Here is a 19,987-nt window from a genome sequence, read left to right as displayed (position 1 = left end):
AGTGAATGAAATTTTCTCCAAATATTTATTTTATTATTTTTTATACATAATATAAACTATTTTGATTCTTAATAAGCTTTTTATAAACAATTGAAATGTTGACATTTTTTTTCTACAAATGTCAATGAATTCTATTATTACAGGGACTTAAATATTTATTAACAACACAAAATCACAATGTTTTCTTAATCATTCAAAGTTAAAATGTTGATAAAATTTATTATCCAGAACACTTTCAAATTATTTTGTATAAAAAATGATCAACTTTTAAAACTAATTAAGGATTCAAAACGTAAAACGTTTCACATAAACAGTTGATATTGTTACTAAACAATCTAAAAATATAGAAACAGAGTTTTTTTATAGGTATTTTAAGTTCGAATTTGGACGAAATTAGATATTTAAATGAAGGACAACAGTTTCAATTATTTTCTAGTTGTAATTAAAAAGTATTATTCACGGCCCGCAGTACCAGCAAGTAGCAACTTGTAATGTATATTATTTTATGTTATGCACACCAATGACATTTCCAAATGCAATATTTTTGGCAAAAATTAATTTAAACTAACGCATATCACTAACCGTTAAATTAATTACTTTTATAGCAAGTTAAATATATCATAAAATATACTTGGTGAATAGTGATATAGACATCGCTCAGAATCGTTTATCGTATGCAATGACTTATCATTGAATTCAAATTGAACATAAACATTAGATACAGTGACTTACTTTTTAATAATGAGGTGCATTCGATACATAATGTTATAATGTTTAGCAGAGCAGTTAGGTACCTACTTTCCCTGTTTTTATATGAGCAATTTGAAAATACTATTGAATTATAAGAAAAAGTTTATTGATTAGACCGCTTTTTAAATATTCAAATTTCAAATTATAAAAATAAAACATTTATAAAAGCAAATAGCATAATTTTTGTGGCTTATTTATAAAAAAAATACTGAAGAGAAAAATACGTATAAAGTAAATTATCTAGATACTGTTCACTAGTTATTATCTAAAACATTTTTAACAAACATCAAATGTTTAGTACCATACATAGAATGCACTATTTTAGCCACTCACGTGCACACACGATAAGAGTCTGAATTGTTTGATTGCATAGTGGAAATAAAAACAACTTATACAAATAATTAAACCATAACTTGGGAGAGATTATTAAGATTATTTTTTTATTAATGTGAACATTAAACAGGTTTAAATAATTATTATTTGAGAACAGTATCCCTAACACAAATACAAAAAATACTTTATAATTAACAACAATACTTTATTTTTCACCTAAGACAAATAATTTAATAAATAGTTAAATTGCATGCGATATACAGTGCGTTCCACTTAATGTGATCACTTTGGTAGTTTGGTGCAGGTTATTTTGATTCTATTAACCGGTTGATTCTATAAAACATTTACAACATTTTTTTCATGATTCAATCTTTTTATACAATTACATATTTATTTATAATTACATATTTAATGTAACATACATAATAAATGACACAAGTACACGACGCACAAAGATAATTGAATAACATAATAACGTACAACAATATACTGTCATACTAATAAGTTCAAAAATTAAATAGGTTTAAAAAATTAATCAGTTTGAAATACCATAAGAACCTTAAGATTGTTCATAAAAGTGATTCAATTATCCGGTACTTAGTGATTCGAATAAAAAGTCAATTTAACATTAGTAACATACAATTTGGTTTGGGATTTTCATTTTTGATTCTAATGAACGGTTGATTCTATAAACCACTGATCACATTAAGCGGAACTCACTGTAGTTGTGCAACTACAAAATATATATATATGGTACACATTGCACTGTATGCATATTTTAATTTTAACTGTAATACCTAAGTACGAAGTATATAAATAACTATCACTTAGATTCATTTTGATGGAAGTTCTATTTTTATTCAGTACTTAATTATTAATAATGTCAAATTGTTATTATTAGTTTTTGAGTGGACGATTTCGGCTTCGAAATTCTATAAAATAAAAATCTACATACGCATCAACCAATGATACTTGTTTACCTTTAGTGTAAGACGTAACTTTGAATTTCCAATAATTTTCCCACCATTTATCAGTAGGAAAACTAAACATGGTTCCAAACTTGTTAGCTTCGATCGATACATTTTTGAAGTCGTAATCACCCTACAAATATATGTAAAATAATAAAATAACAAAATGTTAATAAAAATCAATCGAATAAAAAAAACATTTGATTTAGATATAGGTCGTACCTATATCTCTGAATTTAAATGTTGAAAGCTATTTCTACATAAAATATCATGCAATTAATAATTGTTTAGAATTATGATGGTCATTTAATCGGAACAGGAAATCCATATCACACAGCATATTATAATCCAATGTTTATAATACACAATTATTCATTTAAAATCGTATGCAATCACGCATCTGCAGGGCCGGCGTTAAGTAATATTTGTGCGAGGCCGTTGTTAATGCAATTGACGTCTTCAGTTTATGCATAAATACATCCTGAAAATGTTTTCTTGCCACGCCAAAAATATCAAATTCTTGTTCCTACAATCTCATACTTAAGGATCGCACGACCCTTTAAACCCCCTATCCCGCCAGCCTTGCTCATCTGCCTGGTGTATGGGACACCTATACCGTGTAAAAAACGTATTCATGAAATTAATGTTTTTCGATTATTAGTTTATGGATTTTGATCACAGCATATTTATTTATTTTGCAATCATTTTTATTTGTTTATGTGTATATCATTACATTTTAGAGTGGGAAATTTGCTTTAATAATAAACTTTTCGGTAGAGTCTGGAAGAAAATTTGATTTAGTGGGTATTATGGGATCAATGATGACAATAAGTAATATCTGTAAGGGGTAATGGCTAATGAAATGTACTACTTAAATTCATTAATAAATACAAAGTAATTTTTTTTATTTCTTCACTCAAAAGTAAGGCTTCTTGTTTCTTATTCCTACAACTCCGTACTCAATTTTAAGTGGCTCTCGGCACACTATTTCGTTTAATGTTTTTTGAGTTATTTTAGTTTTCATGAGTTTTCTATGAAATAAAATTATTTGAAACCAAAATATTTACCATAATATCAACAAACGAAATAATTATATTAAGATAATTTTATACTTAAATTATTAAATATACATATTTCATTCAGCGTAAAAATACTTATAACTCATAAGCAAATTAATGATTTAACTTTTCAATATGAAACTCTAATGCATTTATATTGCATAATCGGATAATGCGATATTTAAGTTTGTTGTATTGTACGAGTCACAGTTTTTTTATAAATAAAGAAAACTTCTTTTCTACATGAACATGTTCATGTTCTATGGAGTTATAAGAACTTATGGATACCGATAACAATTTGAAAGTTTTTGAGAGAAAAATCATTAAGTTTTCTTTAAAAAGAATATTTTCCCACTATAACAGAGAAAAAACATTTTAAATTTGTATTTAATTGTATTTATATTTTTTTCATACACCAATGTACCGACTACGAGAATGTGTTTCGATGAGTAATGGAGGGATCGTCAAGAAATTAAAAGTTCCAACTAAATACAATTTAAATTTAAATACAAGTTTTTGAAGATAATCTCAATAAATTGTCATTAAATAAGGTGTTTAGCATAAATTAAAACCATTTTATCTTTTAAACAACTGAATCGAAGTAAGTTGGTGTTATACAATTTGTAAGCTACGAATTATATTTTGAAGTAGATACTTAATTTAAATTTTAAATGAGTACTTACATAAACAGGACAAGAGAGAGGCTGATTGTTGAAGGTTTTAAAGTCAGTTAAATCTGTAAGTAAATGCATTTTTGAACACACATCACGAACGTCATAAGAAACCACATTGATGCAATCAATGAAATGCGTCTTACACTTGGACACAGAAAAAGTTGGCTAAAATTAAAAAAAATTAGTTTGATGACTCACAGATACATTAATAGAACGTAACACGAAGGGAATACCAAAATCTAACTTAAAAATAATAATTGTTTGTCTATCTTTGTTGTATTCTTTTAATTTTTAAAAGTAACTATTAAAATATTATAATTTACTTGCCTCTATTTCAGTAATACTTTTATGAAAGATAAGATGAACAAATAACATTTGTTTTTCGTGGAACTGTTTCAATGAGACTTCTTCGATCGATACGATTGTTTTGTTTAGGCTTACAACATCAAACTTGGAAAAACGTATTTCACGTTTCAATGATGACAATATCGTTAACGAATCCTGGTATAAAATATGAATGTGATAATTTTTAATCGATTTTAAATTAATAACAATAATAAATAGGTATGAAATAACTTACTATTAGTAGAATCAAAATAAAAATTGCATACGAATAGATGAATAGTAAACAAATACATTTCATCTTTAAGAATTAAATGCAATTTTGCATGTAAATAAAATGAATTGTCTTTTGGTTTACTCTATTACAACTGTGATAGTAAAACTGAAATGTCTGAGTTAAATTATTTAAGCTAGATATTTATACATTATATTTGCTATGTATATTTACTTGCTTTTATTTTTATCCAGAAATTTTATTTTTCCCGGAGTGGAGGGGTTAAAAAAAATTGTTTACAAATTTTATCTGAAAATGATTTATTAATGAACATTTTGATACTGTATCATTACAAAATGCTTGATTATAATAATTATTTAGATACCCTTGTAGTCCATCAAAAATATACGATTTTGATATAACTTTAAGATAACATTGTGTGAAAAAAAATTCTATTCATATTCAACGAACAATAACAGTGTACAAATAATAAAACTGAGGAAAACATCTGTTATACAGTCGCTGTTGAGTGTTGAGTAGGTACATATATTACAATTAATAATGTTTTCAAATTTATAAATACCTAGTTTTTATAAACGTATAAAGATAACATTTTTACGAAATTCATCTAAATTATTTTGTGGTTCACAATGTATAAAGTTTTTAAATTTCCCTTCTAAGTTTTATTTTACCTTACATAAAAGTAAAAATAGGTAAAAATGGTAACTTAAAGTCACATTTTTTTAATACTTTTAAAGTTCTAATTTTGTCAATATTGGATATTCATATTCAAACATATAATAATGAACTATATTTATCCTGTAACAATGTAATGATATTCGTTAAATTTTGTTAATACGTATTAGAAACGTATAACAAATATTACATCAATACTTTATATCGTATGAAGGTAATATATTAACTAAGTAATCCATACGACACATACCAATTAATATTATTTTAGGCTGGTTGTAAATATTTGAAAAGTAAATACTTTATAATTTATAAACAATTATTATGCTTATAATTTATAATTATAACTAACATATTATTATTCATTACAATATAAAAAAGGGAAAATGGTTATTAAAGAGTTATTCTCTGCAGATAACTTTACTAATTTCACAAATACAAAAAATACAATACGAATGCAATAACGTTTTATTTTCCATCTAAAATATTAGGTATAATAAAATATTTAAATTTTATCTCAAGTTGTGCATAGAAAAATGAACTATAATACCCAAAACGTATATTATAAAAAATAAAATAACTTATAGTATTGTTATTACATTTTTACTTATTAATTGTTGACTCTCACCTAATTTTAAAAAATAACTAAGAAATAAATTTTAGATTTTGAGTTGATGATTTCGGCTTCGAAACTCTATAAAGTAAAAATTTAAATTCACTCGAGCGAATTGTTTTTTACCTTCAGTATATAGTAAAATTTTGAATCTCCAATGATTTTCCCACCATTTTTCGGTTGGAAAACTAAAGATGGTTCCAAATTTATCAGCATCCAGTGTTATATTTTTGAAGTCGTAATCACCCTACGAACGAAAAATAAAAGATAAGTAAAAATCATTTTAATTATGAACAGATTATTTAAATATAGTATAGGTAGGTATCTATTAAATCAAATGTTATAGATAATTTATTTTAAATATTGAAATATTATGTAACTTACAATTATGAATATTTAAGATTATATAGTAAAATTTTAGGTATTAAAAAAAAAATTGCTTTTACAATAATCTATTTTAAAAACACTAGCTTCACCAGATATAGTTTTTAGAATACCATTTTGTACAACAAAGTATTTTGCAGACAAATACATCAAATACAATATGTGCATTATTACCCTGCAGAATAATCTGAAATGTTGTCCATGTACTGTTTAAAAAAAATGTAGGTAGTTTTTATACAAAATGAATACTTGTCTACTCCTACCTTTTTTTATTATTAAATGTCTTCATAGAACATCAATCTCAGATAGATGGTGGTATAATACATAATATATTCTATAGTATCGAAAAAAATAATGATTACAAATAATAGAGTTCCAATAAGACTTTACATATTTCCAATAAATTAAAACCAACTAATCTTTAAAACAACTGAATTTTAGTAATTATTATGAAATGTTGTTCACTTAGCAGTATATTACTTAAACGGTTCATAATTTTAAATGGCACTTACCATTAAAGGACATGATAAAAACTGGCTGTTTGATGTTTTATCGTCACTAAATTGTGTAAGTAATTTTAATTTTGAACACACGTTCTGAATCTCATACGATACAACATTGACACAATCGATGAAATGTTCTTTACATTTAGATACACTAAAAGTTACCTTGAATTAAAAGGAAAAATTAAGTTTGACTACAAGTGCATAAATAAACAAGTTTAGATAGAATTAAAATCGAAAAAACCTAATCTCGGTTTTAAAATTATTCCAATTTTTCCATTAAAAATAAAATATTTAAACCTTCTATAAGCAACTTTGTACATTTAATACAATTACGCAAAAAAAAAATATATATACAACATAACTGATGAACTAAAGGAAAAAGTATTAAGATATATACAAGATGCTACGTACAATAAGCAAATGTTAAATGTTAAATAATAAAAGATAAACCATTTAAGCTACTGCCCGTCTCTGTCATGTTGATAGTCAAACACAATGTCGTGCTCATATTTTTTGAAAGGGGGGATATAAATTTTTGACTATTCCCAGACCACATTATATATTAGATACATACATTCATTGCTTTTTTATATATTTTACCTATAAATGACAAAAATAAGCCAAATGGTGGATATGACACCCTCAACCCCCCCCCTCGAGTCAACAAGACCCTTTATTAAATTTAATTATCTTGTTAATTGTAAATTCATTAAAACATAGAAGTACCATTTTATATGATACTATTATTATTATAGTTATCTTTTTTCTAACAGTTAAAAATATGCCATTATGGTAGCAATAAGTTTAGATGACTTAATGTCAGGGAAAATTTAATAAATAAAAGATGGATCATTGAATTTAAATTTAATACATACATTACCTACAGTAACTTACTCTTCAATGATGAAGTACTAGAGAGGTTACCACCCTTCTATCTTTCCTGTTTGAGAACCAATACAGGTAAACCGTATATATTCACATATACCTCGCATTTTATTTTATACGTGGTTTACTGCTTACTTATTAATTATTCCTATAATTGTTATGCAACCAATATGCAAATCTATAACTATCATTTTTGTTGACACAGCAATAACCTCATCCAGCTATGACATAAATTCTACAACAAAAAATCCTTTCAACCGAAAGAGTCCTCATAAATTCCCCTGGTACATCAGCAATACAACCTAACATACACCTAATTCCAACGATAACAACACTTGCATCCTATCATTACATTAATCTACATAGAAGAAACTTGAATCACTCAAACCATCTCAAATTCAAGCTAGGCTATGTCACAAGACTAACAACCCTCCCCGTCACCTAGAACGAATGGAATGTGGTCATGCGACCTCGTTAATATTATCTAAAATATATACAAACTAACTTAAATTAAATTGAGTTTATGTTTGGAAGTAGTGTCAATAGACTTCTTTCTGTCACGTTGTAACATTTAGTAAAGATCGTTCACTTATTTACCTATTTTACATATTATTGTGTATACCGTTTGTACATTTTCTCATTTCTATTTTTTTGAAAAAAAAATGTATATATATTTATACAATTTACTTGCCTCCAAATCTGAAATACTTTCGTGAACCAAAGCATGTACAAATAGCATTTGTTTATCATAAAACTGTTTAAATGTTGCTCTCTGAATCGTTGCAACCGTTTTGTTTACGCTGACAAGTTCAAATACGGTAAATCGTACTTCGCGTTTCAACGATGACAAAACGGTTGTCGAATCCTAAAATAAAATAAGAATGCAATAGCTTTTAGTAGATTTTAAATTAATATGATGCAATAACTTACTATTAGCTGAATCAAAATAAATATTGCATACAAATAGGTGAAGAGTAAACAAATAAATTTCATTTTTACGAATTAAATACAATTTTACTTGTAAATAAAATAAAATATTTCTATGTAAACTCTGATTGCAGCAGTAGTAGTAAAACTGAAATGTACAAAATGTACAACCTATGTTATTCAAATTGTGTAGGTTTATAATTAATATATCATATCTATTTAATTTCACTAATTTATATTTTTGTTGGTGATCTCTTCTCATTGATAAACATCACAGAAACTATATTTATTATTTATATATTATTTTTACAATAGGGATCATTGTTCATTTTTTGATTTTATCAATTAGTTAAATTCGTTTGAATTAAATAAAAATATAGATTTTTGATATTGTAATAAAATAATACGATTCATGTTCACTAATGAACACTGAATTAATTTTTTAAAAAAATGCATTAAGGTAAAATCTGTACCCATATATTATGTACATTATCTATACATTGTTTATGCTTAGTTGTATTCAATAATAGGTTTTTGGTTTATTTTTTAACCTCATTATAAATTTGTGAATACAGTGCCATAATTTTTTACGAGCACCTGAAGTTTGACATTGGATATTCATCAGTAAATTAACAAATTCTCATACAACGATTTTCTTACTTTATATTGTTAATCGAAAACTATTAACCATGGGTACTTGGAATTTTCATCAAATGTTTATTCTATCCTTAGACCTTCTTTTTTTAAAGTAAGCAGAGTCCCCCTACTTTAATTTTTCCAAGTCAGCACTGAACTCCTGTTTAACAGTGAGTTCACAGAGGCACATTTCGCACCTGGGTTCGGATTCTTCACACATAAGATGAGAATGTGGAAGTCCAGTATGTCGACCTACTCCAGTGACTATGGTCTCCTCATGTCGTGTAAGCCTGATTAGTGAGTAGGGCCATTTTTTAGTTGATGGTACTTAATATTTGCTTGAGTTTATTGTTTTTGTTGATTTCTTTTTCCCATAATATATTCTGCCACATTGAATGATGTTTGATTGTAAGGCCATGGATTGCATCATCCGATCATTGTATATTACGTATGAATTTATTTTGGTATCCGGAGATCTTGCCACTTTCATCGCCAATTCATCAGCGAATTCATTACCTGAAATGCCGATGTGGGATGAAACCCACATAAGTTTGATAGTCTTGTAGGCTGTGAAGTTTATGTTTTGGATGCTCTAGGTTACATTTTGTGTGTATGTTGGCTATTGAAGTAACTGCGCTCATAGAGCTTTATATGAAGACTTTATCGTAATATATATTTTGTTTTTTGATATTTGCCCTTTCAATTTATATTTACATTCGAGGGAAATGGTATTTTGCACCAATTTTAGCACTTGTAATTTGTGCCACTAATTGGAACATTTACAGTGGCGTACATATAGATAGAGAAGGGGATGTCTTTAAAATTGTATTTAGATTTAATAATTATTATTCGACATTGTTTATTTATGAAAAATAATTTTTATATTATTCTATATAACTAAATATGATATTTTAGATTTTTAGTAAAAATGAATTCAACCTAACGTATTACTAATAAGTTATAGTAGAATAAATTACACGCATGCATTAATATCAAAAGGTTTCCGATATAATATTGTTATGTGCTTCTAATAATAAGTAAGATAGAGAAGAGAGCTTGTCTTTAGATTTATAGATTTCATCCAATATATTGTCTCAGTAAAATATTTATAGTACGTAAAATAATATTTATTTTATAAAAACTATCAATTTAGTGTCAAAATATTAAACAATTGAACAGCATGAAAATTAATTTTTTATAAAAACAATGGACAGTAATATTGGTGAAATTATTAAAAGTATCAGAATTTTAGAGACAAACATGTTTAAATAATAAGAGTGTTCATAAGTATGGACCAACATCGTGATTTGTAACATTTGGAGTTCATATAATTTTAATTGTAATAGGAGTAGCTATTGATAATTGATACTAAATAAGTTGAGTCAATGTTTAACGTTTTTATAAAAACGAAATAAAAACATTTACCTTTTAACATTATAACAAAATAAAACACACTATAAAATAATTCACAAATTAAACTTAACTAAAAATATATTGATATTAAAAATGCAAATCAACAATTTTTATTATTATTTCTTACAGGCATATTGAATCACAACATTCATTAGTGGTTAAGGTATAATTTATCAATGCAATAAACACATCTTTAGTGAAAATGTAATAATTATCATAATATTATAATATGTTATGTTATATTTTTTTGGTGTTTTCGATTTCGGCTTCTATACTGTATAAAGTGAAAGTCAAGATTTGTAGAAGCAAATTCTGCTTTCTGTGTATCGTATAATATAACATTGATTTTCCAATAATATTCCCACCATTTTTCAGTCGGAATACTAAATATAGACCCAAACTTATCAGCCTCAATCGTCATGTTCTTGTAACGGTATTCACCCTAAAATCCAAGCATCAGAACACTTGTTAATTGAATTGTTGGGGTAAGTTTTTTATGGTATTTAGTGCGTGGCGATTAAATGTGAGCCAAATGTATTCAACTATAAAGTTTGTATTAGCATTATTTCATTTTATTATAAAATCACATATTTAAATATGGACTCTTAATGCATACAATACCCTCCCCCCACCACCTTTTAACCCCATTAGGTAACAATACTTTTTTGGCAATCCTCGCGAGCATAGCTTACATGCTCGTGATAATTTGTCACATCTAACCATTAAATATTAACAAAACCATTTGAGATAAACTACCAACTGAGTTACGTTTAGAATTAGTTAAGAAATGTACTTCACAGTTTCTCAATTGTACTTACCACTATTGGACATGTAGTTAAAGTTTCCTTAGTATTTTTAAACACAATAAAATGGGTTAGCAATTGTAATTTTGAGCACAATTCACATATTTCATAAGATATAACATTTATACAATCCACGTAATATTCATTGCATTTAGAAATACTAAATAATGCCTATAAATAGAAAAAACATAAACATATTATTATTGTTGAAGTGAAGTATAACTAGTAAATGATTGCTTATTGACTAGGTATAAGAAATAATTGTATTTTGTATTATTGCATTACCTAACTATTAACAATACAATTTAAAAGTCAATACCTAATTATTATCTTTGGAATTTATTCAATTAATAATAATTTACAATTCCAGAATATAATATTTGCAGTACATTTAAGATATATGTGAGTATTTATCTTAAATACAATATTTCAAACGATTGCTATCATTTTACTAATGAGATTCTTACTCCAGATCGTTGAATAAATGTAATGGATTTAATGCATAAAATATTTAATAGTTATATGATATATTATTAATATTATTTTTTTGAATATACCTTATACGAATTAATTTATACAAATAATCAAAATGTACATCACTGACAATCGGGTCAACATTTTCAATTTTTATTTTACTGGATTACCTAGTCGCTGTGCCTACTAAACTATGGCAAGTAATAAACATGATGGGGCATGTGGGAGACTATTTGCACCCCACAGGTTATTTTTAACTCTGGTTTTCTATGGCTCAAGTTACTGTAACTATTAAATCCTAGTTAAACCCATGCCCGTGCTGCTTATAAGTAAAAAAATATTATAAATTTCTACGAGTGTACACGTATGACTGTGGTCATTACTTACATGCATTTGAAAAACTTTTTCATGTACTACAGCATGCAAAACTAACACTTGCTTCGAAGCAATTTGTTTGTATGAACATTCGTGAACTGTTCCAACAGATTTGTTTTTAAACTCAAACTCAAACCTGGTGAAATGAGTTGCACGCTTCAACGGTTGAAATATTGTAACCGGATCCTGTTAACAATAATTTATTGTGGATCAAGTATGATTATTGATTTTAAATCAATTTGATATTAGTAAAACTACAGATGATTATAACTTACTACGTCTTGCAACGTAAGTATAAACATTGAACTCAAATAAGTATAAATTAAATATACACATTTCATTTTTATAAGTTAAATATATTTTTTTTTTATGAAAAAAATAAATCAAAGTTGAACTTATTTCATGCAGCTACTAAATGATACTGTTTACTTTAAATTAAATTAGTTTTAATATCCACTTCATTTTGTTGAATACCCTTGTAGTAATTATAGTAATGATGGCTTACCAGATTACTGAAAAAATGTTTATTGTCATGGGTTTATTGCATAACAATAATACATTTATTATGCTTTTGTTACAAAACATAATTTAATGAATTATAGATCACATTATGTAAATTCTATTACATATTATACTTGTTTAAATAATTGTTATCGTAGTTCATAAAAAAATTGTTTTTACCTATTATTCTATGATACGTATTATTTGCATAATGTTAAATTATATGTTTAACCTACCTGGTATTTTTTTCTTTATTTACTTATAATTTTTACAATCTATAATTAAATGTACACATTTTTCATTTTTTTTTTTTGTGATTTTATCATACAGAATTCACCAAACATTCTCATCCTTTTTTCTTCTATTATGCAATTACCTATTCAAAATCTGATTTTTGGAATTCTTAAATATAGCCATATAGGTAGATACTTAAAGACCATGTTTTCAATCGTGGATATAAATTGTACTACTTAAGAAGTGTCCTGTGAAGTTAACATTTTGTTTACAAATAAGAACCTTCCTTTTCTACTGTAATTTTTTTAGCTCATAATGTACCTGAACATTTTAACATAGATGTCAAAATCAAAATAATAATAAGCAGTTTTTTAGTAATTTAACTTTGTGTACTAAGGTTCAAGTTCTTTATATACATTAATATTAATCCATGTCCATTGACATTTATAATTTTTTTTTAAATGTATATATAAAGTAAAATAATTATAATCACTAGATTCAATATTTGGTACATCTATTTTATAATTTCGCAAAACCATTTTTAAGGACTTTTATCTTTAGTATAAATATTTTAATAACTGTAAAACTTTTCAAAAAAAAATTATCCACCAAACATTTTTAAGTAAAAATGATGCTCTCATTTGAAAAACAGAAATGTATATCACCATATGACATTGGTAAAAAAAGAACTCAAGAATTTAAAAACAATAAAATCGAATTATATTTTTAAAAATTCCGAAAAGCAGAATTATATTTTATATCCTAATAAAGGATATACATTTTTACTGACTGTGTTATCAATGTTATCATCTAAACTTATAATTGGTTAGCAGTATATTTATTTAATTACATATTAACGTAAACAGTAAGTTAAACAAAAGAAAATAGAAGAATATAGTTTATTAATAACTACTGATATAGTGATATTGAGGTGTATTAGTGGCATTTAGTGCTAGCAGTTTAGCTTCGCTTGTCCTGCGGGTGACCACGTTTGAGACGACGTGATTGAGGGTGATAGGCGTGATTTAAATTAGTTTATTTTATTATTTAAATACTTAAATATAGTTTACTAATGTAGTTTTAGTTGCCTATATTAAAGGGGCTCTGTAGTTTGCTTCTGATGGATTTAATTCAACTCAGTATGGTAAATAATAACTATGTACGTGAAATTATTACACCACTCTTCTAACACGTAATCCTTGTGGCTCGTACATTATCATTTATGATTAGGTGTATTCATTATTGTTTAATCTATATTTATGAATGTAGTAATTGTTATAATTTTTAATTAAATAAAATATTTAAGGGTGACTCTAAAGTATAAATAAAAAAATAGTATTTAAACTACAGAGCACTTGTACGATTGCGAAGATAGCTCCAAGCTAACAGGTTTTCATGTTGAAAACGGATTTTACGTCATTAACTAATTAACTATGTTTTAAGTACTCACTTTTAACAGAAGTAATTTTTAATATTTAAAAATCTGTTTATGAAATTATAGAAACTAAAAAAATATAATTTGTAAGTTCATTGATATTATATTAAAAAACAAATATTGAAATTAGCTTCAGTCAAAAATTAGAACATAGTTAACAGTTAATGATTCAAAATCCCTTTTCAGTATTTCAATCCGATGCGGAAGTTCTAAAGTCTTGTCGCTCGAAGCATCATACTTTAATATCGTTTTAAGTGACTTATACAAATACGACCACGATTATCTTTACATATACAATATACCGGAGCGCATGGAAGATTATAAGTTTCCATATACTCCGATTAAAAATAAATCATTCTTTAAAAGATTAAACCTATTGGTGATACGATTTACACACATTAATTAATACTTGTTAATTGTTACATATTATAGTCACCAAAATAGAAAAATACCGTCAAATCAATTTGCCCTTACTTTTCTCCTTATAATACAGATAAACGTGGTCTTCTTTAAATCTACAAGTTCTCTTATCCATGGGGTAATAATTATTTTCTAATCAACACCAAATCAATATCAACTATAAAGTGTTTTATTTAAATTCCCCCATGTAAAATGTGTATTCTTATTATTGTCTTCTTTGTGTCACACAATATCCCCCAGCACTGTCTTATAAATCTAATATCTATCAAAAATACAATTAATTATGTCTTAACATAAAATTAAAATAACAAAAACCATTTTTTTTTTTTTATTTAAGATGAATAAATGCTTATAATATTATTTCACTGTACCTAAATATGTTAATTTCATAATATGTTTTATTTATTGCGATATGTTAATTTTTATCAAAAATTGAATGAAATTCGAAAAGTTTTAAATGCTTTCCAAATATTATGTAAGAAATTGATAATTCATGAAACTTATAGATTTGGATATAATTTGCTCATATAAATTAAAGATGATACCCATCTTAAAAGAAAACCACTTAACTGTATGGTGTTTGAACGAAGTAAAATATTTTAATTTTACTGAGGTTATATCTTTAAAATTAAATATGCAAATAATAGAACTATGTATATTTGAAGCAAATATGTATAATAATAATATATAAATGAATCTTAATAAAACTGCAATGTTTTTAATACTTATAAAATGCTTTGATGGCATCTCTAATGCTATATATGAAATTGCGATTCAACTCAATATCCAAGTACAAAATATCTCAACTTGAATATCCTTGGAAACAAAACCCCACTGATAAAGCGATACACTGGTGTTACCTTTGGATATTTTCCGAGACGTCGTGGACGTCAAGATATTTTTACTTTAATATTTTTATTTCTATTCTAAAGAATAAGACATACATTATCGCATCACATTTCATAACAATAGTAAAAATGTTTCGTCTGGCACGTCTATCGTTTTGGTGTCGGCTACAATATTATTTATTTAATACATTTTATTATATTGTATACGAGTATAATGTATATTAATGTACCTACTATATATTATGTATGTATATATAAATGTATACATTATATGTATTTACAATGTCCAGTCGCTAACCTTGACATGAATACCGGAAAATCCAAAAAGAAAAACTGAGAAGCAAATTACCTTTACTTTCACCCGAGAGGCGTCAATCGGGTCCCGACGACGATGATTGCGCAACGGCCTCTAGATGGGGTATGGTCCGTTGAACGTAACTGCCACCGCAGCCGAGATTGTTGTCACTGTTACATACCTCTGATACAATTTTGACGTTAAACCCTGTCCGACTGTTATTATTTAAAGATAAAAAAAAATAATAGTAAAAAATGGCCAATTTGATGCTGTAACCGTCGACACAATATTGCAAAACAAATAATCCCGACGGATACGTCTTGTCAATAATTTCCCGAAACGATATCTTCAAACGTACTAGTAGATCATATAATAACAACAACATGTAGTTTTTATTTTGTCCCTAACCCTCCCCCCTCCCTCAAAAACATTTCAATAACAACAACAAATCGATTTTGTGCATGTCTAAACATAAGAGGACGTTTAATAATAGTAAATTACCTTTAAACTGCATATGCAGAGTACAGCAGTTGCAACGTCATGCGGGAGAACATATCAAAACAACCAAACAAACGACCGCGACGTTCGATTTCGTTAGCACCATTTAGAATTATATCATTATAGGTACTTGAAGTGTTTTTTTGATTCTCGATTTCTGAGAAGGTGTGTTGTAAAAAAAGCGGTTAATTTTTTAAGAACGTTTTCATAAAATATTCCGATTTCGTCACAGCTTGCGAATTACGGATGAGTCGGTCCAGAAATACAATATTAAACACAACAATAAAACAATTGAATAACAGTAAACGGTGACTTATTGTGTTTTAAAGCCCACAATAAAGAGAAATTTCACATTTCCGGACGGCTGGGAAAAAATTCAAAGAAAACTCATATTGACTGGTCACTATAGGTACATCGTTAACGGCTATCTATAACAGTGATGTTACACGCCTACGATATTCATCATAAACGTTTCACTGTTTCAGTTATAGGACGGTAGTGATGCTATTAAATGTGTTTTGTGCAATTACTGCAGTACAAGGACTGTCTGTCCAACTTAAACATTAATATACCAAGTAAACTTTGTCTTTCATTTACGTGCTGTCCTTTGATTGTATTATTTTGTTTATTTGTAAATGTTTGTTTTGATATGGTGGATATTGATCATCAGTTGTGTGGTGGAATTCAAAATCATTTATGGGTAGGTGTCTTACATTTTAAATACCATTGCTTCTTTGTAACTATATTATATAATTATTATTGATATAATAATCATCGTCAAAAATGTAATTACAATTTATACTGTTATTAATAAATATTAGACACAAATGTTTAAAAGTTAAGTTAAAATTCATTTTTAATACAATTGAAGTATCAAGGGTGCTATTGGTCTTTAAATTTTGTGATTTTTTTTTACAGTAAAAAAACATAAAACGTTCGAAGTATTTACACTTATAACCTTTTAATCTATGAACACAAAATGTTATCTATTAAAAATGTATTTTTAACATTTTCCAATAATTTTAAAAATAATAAATAAATGTGATCAACGCTTGTTTTTTACATGTCAAAAAGTCTACAACAATTAATACAAATTATTTTATCGTTAATATTTAATTATCGTTGGACTATTCTAAATATTCTGTATGATTAAAATTTTATTTTTGTGAACTCAACATCACCATTACAGGCAAATGCTTATTGGTGACGTGTAACCACGATACGTACGATTATAGGTCATCTTATTTTTTGTATATACTCATACTTCATTGGTTACAAAATAATCAAATATTATTAGCTAATAAAAAATATTTTCTCTCTTTTACATTTTTCAAACAGTTTTTATATTACCAAATTAATATAGAGTTTACTATCCGGTGTTAACACCGATTTTGGTGTAAAATTGAAAAAAAAAAAGTATATTTAGTGCTTGACACACAGCACATCATCACTCAGATTATTACAAACTCCGAAGGCGATTAACTGTTTTTTAAATTAATCAGAGAACATTATGTAAATCTATCTAAACCGTTAATATTTAATTTTCTGTGAAACTAAACATCAGTCGAAATCAAGCGAAGATAATAGTAAGATGACAAATAACCAACAGAATCAGTGCCCTAATTTTAAGTTTTTCGTAAATTTGCGTTACGACTTAGCCAACAGTACCTTTAAACTCGTTCGGTTCCATATCGGGTTACAGTGGCTATCATTTTTCAAATGTTAATAGTTGTAATTTGCTACATATTGCAATATTATAAGTAGCTACCTATAGGTACACATTAAAATCGACCAATCATAATAGAATACACATACAACTGTTTATAATATATCATTAATCTTTCAGAAACGAAAAGGTGATAATAACAGTTCCGGTGCACATAAAAAAAATACACCACACAAAGATGATTTACAAGATCATCGAAAAACCCGTTCACGCAGATACCGTCTCGACGCCGTCTGCGGGTCAAATCAACTACCAAGAGGAGCACACAACGCCACATGTGCCTCACGGGGCACATGGTAATGGGAACATTGGAAACCAGACGGTAGCGACGGCTTCAAGGTACCGCGAACGTGGTCAAGAATGGGCACCCGTTGACCAACGCGTTCGTGGTTATGGTGAAGATCGTGGCCATTTACGTGACGGAGATCCTTCGAAAGGGACGACCACACACGGTGTCCGCATTGAAGGCGCCCGGCACAAATACTACGGCGATTCAGCCGACCGCGGACCGCACCGCCACGTCAACTCGTACAAGTATGGCTCCCACGCAAACGGCGCAGCCTTGCAACAACTCCAACACCAAGTCCACGGCCCACGTCACTTCATGTCCGGACATCACGTCAATGACGTATGGTTCGGAAAACAGGCTGGTAAAGGTGTTAAGCACATAGGTGATGGTCACAAGCACGGCCACTCGGTCGATGTGATGCATGGACACTTTGGCGACGTGTTGCGAGTGGCGGGTGATCATGATCACGGCGGCGTGCACTTTAGCGAGCATAAGCCCATGCACCTTGGGGACCACAGAGGAGTACTCTTTGGTGATCATCAACATGTATACTTCAGCGACCACAAGCACGGGAACGTCAGAGATCCTAAAAAGATCGGGCACCTAGGCCATCACAATTTTGAGCACATCGGTGTTCACGGGTTCGAACACTTCGGCGGTGTTGGTCACGGAAACTTTGGAGGTGCGTGGCGCACGCAAGACACCTCTGGTCCAGGTGTCCGTGCACAAAACCAGCGCGGTCGGCCGACTGAACCCCTGGGAGCCAACCAGCATATTGACAACCTTCATAGGAACGTTGTCAATTTCGGTAACACCGTGATAGGTCAATACGGCCACAGTGCAGCCAATGCGGATTCACCCGGCCCGAACGCCGCTTATCGTGAACTCGATGAGCGTGGATTTCCACGGCTGCTACACGATCACAAATTCAGTAACCCCGTTTACGGACATCACAGCACGGGTGGTTATCAAGTACAGGAAAACGTAGCAGATTTCGATGGCATGATTCCGACCGCGGTCCCACAACCACATCCGGCCACCACCGCACAAGTATTCCAGGTTGACCACAACTACCCTTCTGTGGCGTCGGGTATCGGCGGTGGTGATACGCTGGATGGGATGTCGTCGGTTTCCGCCATCGCTTCACCGCCGACCGTCAACAGCGTTTATTACACGCTCGATCCAGTCGTGCCCTACAACGACGTGACACTGCAACCGCAGCGTGAAACCGTTCGACGGTGGAGTGCAGAAAACCAAATAGTCTCGAAATGGTTATAATTAGGCTTAGGGTCCAAGGTGTTTGCTTGTTTTAGCATATCTACGCATTATTTATAGCTTTTTCTATAGCCAGTGCTTGAGAACTGGGAGACATTTTAGAACGGGGATGCAAAAGTGTATAAAAAAATGTGCGTATCTGAATATGAAAATGTCTTATTGTTTGGAAGGGGTACGCATAAGTATTTTCTACAAATAAGAAGGCCTCCGTCCTCCCACATCTGCTTCAAATCAAGCACTGTCTTTAACTATATTCTGTAAAATATAATTTCGTATAAATGAAAATGCCAATATCTTACCAACAATTTGTAGATATTATGTGATTTCTACATGATAGTATGCTTTGCTCTCCTTGGCTACCGATGACTATCTCTATTAATATATGATTTTGTTTTTATTAAAGAATCGATTTTAAAAA

General features: G+C 28.7%; 3 protein-coding genes across 3 annotated transcripts; 1 reads left to right on the top strand and 2 right to left on the bottom strand.

The window, feature by feature from the left end:
* Positions 1 to 1,910: 1,910 nt before the first annotated feature.
* On the bottom strand, positions 1,911 to 8,413 carry LOC111033356. Its single transcript, XM_022314044.1, has 4 exons — positions 8,351 to 8,413; positions 8,112 to 8,285; positions 6,542 to 6,697; positions 1,911 to 2,184 (listed from the first exon to the last, which is right to left on the bottom strand). The coding sequence occupies exons 1-4, from the start codon at positions 8,411 to 8,413 to the stop codon at positions 1,981 to 1,983; spliced, it is 597 nt and encodes a 198-aa protein (XP_022169736.1). The 3' UTR covers positions 1,911 to 1,980.
* Positions 8,414 to 10,556: 2,143 nt separating this feature from the next.
* LOC111033375 lies at positions 10,557 to 12,373 on the bottom strand. Its single transcript, XM_022314070.1, has 4 exons — positions 12,324 to 12,373; positions 12,061 to 12,234; positions 11,215 to 11,370; positions 10,557 to 10,838 (listed from the first exon to the last, which is right to left on the bottom strand). Exons 1-4 carry the CDS (start codon positions 12,348 to 12,350, stop codon positions 10,629 to 10,631), a joined length of 567 nt encoding a protein of 188 aa, XP_022169762.1. The 5' UTR covers positions 12,351 to 12,373; the 3' UTR covers positions 10,557 to 10,628.
* A 4,420-nt stretch (positions 12,374 to 16,793) lies between these two features.
* LOC111033372 lies at positions 16,794 to 19,987 on the top strand. Its single transcript, XM_022314066.1, has 2 exons — positions 16,794 to 16,979; positions 18,126 to 19,987. Exons 1-2 carry the CDS (start codon positions 16,915 to 16,917, stop codon positions 19,570 to 19,572), a joined length of 1,512 nt encoding a protein of 503 aa, XP_022169758.1. The 5' UTR covers positions 16,794 to 16,914; the 3' UTR covers positions 19,573 to 19,987.

Source organism: Myzus persicae, unplaced genomic scaffold (genome assembly GCF_001856785.1).
Source record: "Myzus persicae strain clone G006 unplaced genomic scaffold, MPER_G0061.0, whole genome shotgun sequence".
Classification (NCBI taxonomy): domain Eukaryota; kingdom Metazoa; phylum Arthropoda; class Insecta; order Hemiptera; family Aphididae; genus Myzus; species Myzus persicae.
The sequence above is the reverse complement of the archived record's forward strand: the minus strand, read 5'-3'. Positions and strand labels throughout refer to the sequence as shown.